Source organism: Neolamprologus brichardi, chromosome 20 (assembly GCF_056152115.1).
Source record: "Neolamprologus brichardi isolate AB-2024 chromosome 20, ASM5615211v1, whole genome shotgun sequence".
Classification (NCBI taxonomy): Eukaryota; Metazoa; Chordata; class Actinopteri; order Cichliformes; family Cichlidae; genus Neolamprologus; species Neolamprologus brichardi.
The window spans coordinates 25,798,286-25,804,979 of NC_142123.1; the positions used below are offsets into that span (position 1 = coordinate 25,798,286).

The 6,694-nt window shown below is 38.1% G+C and overlaps 1 protein-coding gene across 1 annotated transcript; it reads left to right on the plus strand.

Moving 5' to 3' along the window:
- The first annotated feature begins 2,723 nt into the window (after window positions 1-2,723).
- On the plus strand, window positions 2,724-5,825 carry slc60a1b (solute carrier family 60 member 1b). The gene is made up of 10 exons (XM_035909232.2): window positions 2,724-3,063; window positions 3,162-3,360; window positions 3,587-3,829; window positions 3,966-4,128; window positions 4,289-4,404; window positions 4,545-4,718; window positions 4,871-5,018; window positions 5,116-5,186; window positions 5,331-5,451; window positions 5,582-5,825. Exons 1-10 carry the CDS (start codon window positions 2,834-2,836, stop codon window positions 5,689-5,691), a joined length of 1,575 nt encoding a protein of 524 aa, XP_035765125.2. The 5' UTR covers window positions 2,724-2,833; the 3' UTR covers window positions 5,692-5,825.
- The last annotated feature ends 869 nt before the right edge of the window (window positions 5,826-6,694 follow it).

The following is a 6,694-nucleotide window of genomic DNA, read 5'->3' on the forward strand; positions in this document are numbered from 1 at the left end:
TTGCAGTCATTGATTTAACAATGAAGTCCTCTAAACACCAAAGTATTCTACTGTCAAATGTGAGGCCATCTTTCCAAGAGGAAAAGTTGGCCCTAATTGGGTCATGCAACAGGACAAAGACTCCAAGTACAAATCTACAACAGAATGGCTGAAAAAGAAAAAAAAAAAAATCAAGGTGTTGCAATGAGCCGGTCAATGTCCAGACCACAAGCGGCTTGAAACGCTGTGGCAACACCTTGAGACAGCTGTGTATAAACGAATCCCAGCAAACCTCAATGAATGGAAGCAACACTGTAAAGAAGACTGGGTCAAAAGCCTTCCCCAATAATACAAGGGACTGAAAGTCATACAGAAGGCACTTGCTTCAAGTTATTGCTGTTAAAAATGGATGTACAAGCCATTCATGGGGTGTACTTAGTGTTTCACACACTGCTTCTTCATGTCGTTAAATTAATATTAAACAAGTAATTTAAGTAATTTTAAAACCTGGCATAAAGCAGATGATTTTTTTATTGACCCTACATGCAATGCAATACAAAAAAATAAAACAATATACGACTGAAATGAGCCATTCTGCACTGCTGATTCCTTTTAAAGTATATTCCAGTGCAAATAGTAATAAACTTTACATCTTTTTTAAATGTTGGCATTTCTTCTAGTACTTGTCTGAGATTTTTAATTAGAAGATCTGAGACCTTTTTTGCCACAGGCAATGTGAAAACTTGAAGGCTGCAGTCAAAATACACTCACAAGAGACTTTTCAGTGAAGTGGGAGAGATCTTATGTTTGGCAGTCTAATGTTAATTAGATGGGATTAGGTTGCAGTTTAAAAGCTCATAAAAAGATATATTTTTGTGGTTTAAAAAAATGTATTAAAAGCAATTTTAAACTAAGAGAACGTGCATGTGAACCGGCTACACAAGTATACATTTTTAAGGCAATATAAAGGCAGATGAAGTATCTCTTCCTAAACTAACCAGGGTAAATAATAATTTAATTCAAAAGTAGATGTCCTGCTTCAGTAACCAGAAACTGCTGTTTATTTTTAACACTCCCTGACATGCCTCTAAGATAATGTTAGTTGACAATTACCAAAAGAAGCTGCTGTATCTCCAGAAGAGGAAATGGATGTTAATGAATGCCTGCACGTATTTCTAAAGTTAAAGTAACTGACCTTCATCTCCATGTCGAAGACAAATCAGTTACACATCTTACAGGGGCTAACTGTGAATCTTAAATACAACACTGTGCAGAAAGGTACAGCTACAGAAAAATGTGACTGTTTGTGAATGTTCTATATAAGAGGTGCAAAGACAACAAACACAAAGAAAAGAATCAAGATTTATTTTTTTTGAAGAAGAAGACATCTGAAATAATGTATGCATCACAGTTTTGTGTTTATGGGGAAATGCAGTCACTGTAGATGAAAATAAACATTCAAATGATATGCCAGATGATGTGCTGATTACTGATTGAATAAAATTGGACAAAAAAATACTACAAATAAATAATTTTTTTTTAAAAAAGGTTGTCAGTATGTGAATATATAGTTCAGTAAAACTCCTAGTATCTTTTACTGCACCAGTGCCTGTTATAAAACCCACGATTAAAGTTGAACAGAGTCAGTTTTAATGAAAAACCAGTGTTAAATTTGCCTTCGCATTTTACAACCTTGCCGGAAGCCCATATTTGGTCACAACTAGTAGAGATTTGCTTCTTTTATGCAATCATTATAGGGATTAGCTATTAACTCCATTCATCCCTCCATTCATTTTCTTTCGCTTATCCAAATGTATTAAGTCCTTTATTTTATTCATACACCTCAAGGTTAAGTAGTTCAACAGCTGACTCATCGCACTTCATTACTGAATTCAGATTGGGGTTTTTTTTAAATCCCAAAAAACTCTCCCAAAAGTCGAAATCATGTTGGAGCCTTAAAGTGCAATTTGTCTGCTAGTTTCTCTGCTGGTTGACATTAGTTCATTAGTGGAGGCCAAGGTAAAGACTGCACACATTAACTATCCCTACTTGAACGTTATACTGGGCCGGCACTACTGCTAATATGTTAAAAGTGCTGCACAAAAAAGGGGCAATGATTAAATTAACAGTCAAAAATATTTCATACTGGAATGAAAGAAAAAGTAAGTAAGCTTCAGCATCCTGTGACAATGAATGTCTGAAAAAATCCATCAGACTAGACAAAGTTTGCCAGTGAACTAATAGTTATAGGCATATTTATATAATATTGCTATAGACTATATATTGACTTTTTTTTTTTTCTTTACTCAATTCTAAACAAAAATTATGTTTCTTAAAGATTTACAATACAATTTAGAAGCCTGAATGGATGGAGAGTGACATTGTCTTATTAATTATAGATACAGAGATTTTATAACCAACAAATACTATAGGCCTATTTGCAGTGGGCAAAAATGACAGTTGGCCGAAACACAATTTTTGTTTTGTTAACAAGGTGTCAAAGAAAAGACAACTTGTCAGTGAGACACACATGTATAATTGCTTCCTGAGTGACACATTTTCGTCCGTTTTCAATGCTAATCATTGACACAATTCAAGTGGGGATATTTTTGTCGGAAGAATCTCCACTTCATCCATTAACTCGAGAGGACATCCTTTCCTGTTAAGCAATACAAAGTGGTTAGGGCTTAAAGCTTTAAAAGGGATCAAGAAACTCATTATGTTGCAGCAAGTATCCACAGAAACTCTGTGAAGCTGCTTTCCCATAACGCGTATGCAAAACTTGGTTCTAAAAGGGAAAAAAATATCTTCTTGAAAGTGTCACTGAGCTACATCAATTTTTATTGAGCCCAAGATGTTTCTGGATGAGCGGATTGTAACTCTGTTCAAAAGGAATGCCCATCACACACTCACTTACTGGAGTGTTTTCTTCAGCTTTGGACTCTGCATTGCTTTTCTTGGACCCACGATTTTAGACTTGCAATGTCAAACAAACTCAACACTTAGTCAGATCACCTGGGTGTTTTTTGCCCAACAGTTCTGCTTATTGATTGGCAGCTCTGTCGGTGGTATTTTCAAGAGAACGTAAGTATCACAATCTCGCATCTAGAGTCTGTGCTGTCATATAAAAGTCTTGAAGGCCTGCATAAATGACCTCTCGTTCTCTCTTTTCTTTTTTAAAGGTTGTTGACCGCTCTTGCAGCCTTATTTTTTTCTGCTCTTGTCATCTCTGTAATATTTGCCATCATCCCTCTGTGCAATAATGTCCTTGTTTTGGCCATTGCCATGGCTGTGTCTGGTTTGGCAATGGGTGTCATTGACACTATTGCTAACATCCAACTGGTGACCATATATCAGAAGGACTCTGCCGTTTTCCTACAGGTGAAAAAGTACCGACATGATCAAAATACTGAAATTCAATGAGCCGATTCAGATGTGTTTGCTTTGTCTGTCAAGTATTATCGAGATATTATATAGACACAAAACGATGAGAATATTTGCAAAAGATTCTCAATAGGAGTGCACTGTGAAGTTAGGTGCTAGTAATATACTGTGTTCTTCAAAAACTGCAGTAAGTAATGTCCTTGGCCTTTCTACTTTTTTGCAGGCTCTTCATTTTTTCATTGGGTTCGGTGCCCTAGTGAGCCCACTGATTGCAGATCCTTTCCTCTCAGAGACAGGCTGTGGGAATCACACAGGGAATGAGACTGAGGTCATACATCATTTCAGAAGCATGCTGAGAAACAGTCCAATCGTAGAGCACAGCATACCTCTGAGCAACCTGTCCCATGGGGTAGAGAAAGAGGAGTCCAGTGTGCACTATGCTTTCTGGATCATGGCACTTCTTAATGTAAGAAGCTGAACAGATGTACATTGAATGAGAGGAGCAGCGTTTTGTTTGTTTGTTTGTTTGATTGTTTGTTATTGTATGATTATTGTTTCTTGAAATAAGGAAAAAAAAAAGTTGTATATTTTTGTACTTTCAGCTGCCTGTGCCCATTGCAGTCCTATATCTGATGTATCGAGAGCAGCTGATCCCATGTTGCCCCAGTGGCACGCCACGTCTTTTGGACAAGGATGAACTAGCAATGGAGAGCCAGCAGGGGGCCGAGGGCCCAGCTGTGGAACAGAATGAACATGAAGCTGGGGGTAAGGATATAGACGGAGAGATTTTTGCACTGGGACTATTTTAAAATGGAAAAATACACAATTTTCATGATTTTCCAACCAGTTTGGATAAAAAACAAAGGAATGAATTGCACTTTGTGTGCACCAATCTGTCATTTTGTGACTTTTTGCCCTGTTACAGGTCATGGGAATATCTTTAGCTGCTGTCAGAATGATAACCTGCGCGAGCTGCCTTTATCCTTCTTTATGATTCATATTCTTGGTGGGATGGTGCTTTTTATGACTGATGGTATTGTGGTGAGTGAGGAGTGCAGATAAATGACATGGTGTTCATTTCACCTAATATTTTACACATAGTTTTATGTGTGCTTACAAAAATTGCTCCACATAAATCCCAGAGAGTAGAGCACATGAAAGAACGTCGATTTTCATTGCAGGGTGCATATGCCGGTTTTGTGTACACCTACGCTGTGGCACCACCGATGTCCTTGCCTCATAAGACGGCTGGTTACCTGGCCAGTATCTTTTGGGCAGCTATCACTGCTGGGCGTTTACTGTCCATACCACTCTCATATCGTTTCCAGCCTGTGAAACTACTCATATTCAACCTGGTAAGGCCAATAAAAAATTTAGAGGGCCATCATCACATCGTATTGCATACACAATAGAAATAAAATACGCTGTAAATATCAAACACTTGGTGATATATAAATGCTAAATGGAGCATATTTCCTCTTCTTTGTTTTTTGTTTGTCTTTTACAGGCAGGAGCTATTGTTACTGTGTTGATGCTGCTCATTTTCTACACCAGCAGCATCTTTCTGTTTGTCGGGACCTGTTTATGTGGCCTCTTTCTGAGCAGCATATTCCCTTGTATGCTTGCCTACACTGAAGACATCCTTGACTACCAAGGTAAGATGAAGTGTTATCTGCGCATTAAGAATAACTCAGCAGTAGAATGAGTGCAAGAGGCGAAGTAATAAACTATGCATGCATTTTTTTTTTACAGGTTGTGCAACCTCTGTCCTTGTGACAAGTGCAGGGATGGGAGAGATGGTAATGCAAGTTCTTGTTGGCTCAGTAAGTGTGATGACTATTTTCATTATTAAAGAGAGAATGTGCAGAAGTTGAAAAATGGGCTTTTAATTGCAAAGAAAGAAAAACAAGCCCAGTCGAGATTTAAGATTCATGTTCAGGAGTTAAATTTTGCTGTCTCATCTGCAGATTATTCAGACTGAAGGCAGCTACAGCTTCCTGCTGTGTGGAATGATAATTGCCTGCATTGGTTTTATCCTCTTTATTGGTCTCTTGCTGTTCCATCGAATGCACAGAAATTACCTCACAGGTACAGCATCAGCCAGAATCCTCAGACACTCCTTTGAAATAAATAATTGTGGGTGTGCTGAAAGTTTGTTTGTTTGTTTGTTTTTCTTTGCTCATCAACCCCCTCTCCAAACCCCCTGCCATCCAAACAGGAACCTCAAAAAAGTCAGCCATGGTGGAGGAGCCAGCAACAGAGCAGAACGGGGCAGTCAAAACAGAACAGATAGACAACGAAGAGAATATTCAAGAGAGCCCGAACTGATGTGTATTTAACCGCCGACTGGTAGAGACTGAGTATTGCGGTACAAAAAGGTCATCAAACAGTGTGTGCAAGTGTATCTTTTTTTGTGTGCTTTTGCAAAGCAGTACTGTTTTAGATGACAGTCTGGTCTCTTAGATTGTCTTTATAAATTACAACCTGCATTCATCAAATTGTGTTTTATTCTGTTTTATATTGCATTTACAATGCAAGAATTATGAATACAATTTTTTTTTTTAAATCTGACAAGTACACAAGTTATTTTGATGCAGTTAACTGACTCTAAGTGTTTATTTTCGTTTGCACTTAAAACACCAGCCCCAGGTTTTGTATTGTTTAACATCCATCCAACATGAGGACTAGTGACCAAATGTCAAATTGAGTCATCCAGCCTTTGAACAGTTAGTCAATCTGTAACAAACCAGAACAGAAGCAGCAGCAAGAGCTTGGTCTTTCTACTGCTGCAGTTGGCAAACAGTTCAACAAGTCCGAAGTACATGTTGTTAACCTTACTGATCCAGAGCCCACTGTCCACGCCACTGATCAACATCAGAAGAGCTTCCACCACTGGCTCCATTAGCTGTGTTCATTCTGGTTATTAGTGAAGGGGACTTGACTGGGGTCAACAGGCTGGAAAACTTCACAAATAAATAGTTATTGTTAAGATAGTTCTGCTTATGCCTCTGGATTTGTAGGGTGAGAGAGCGAGGAAAACCAAACCTAGCTTACACTTTAACAGAGCAAAGTACATCCTGCACAGATCAACACAAGTTCCTATAGAAATTGATTCCGTAATATATTTTCTTCCACATTTGGGCTGTTTTTGAGGAGTTTAATTGTTGCGTACTTTCCTTAGCTATTAAAATTGAGTTATGGGGTTTGTAGTCATCCATAAAAGTAGTTCATACTATGGCATCTCCAAACTTGCTCTTTGTCAGCAAGTCAACCTTCAGGTGACCAGCAGGGAGCGATATAGACAGCATCATTATCATGATTAAAAACTTTA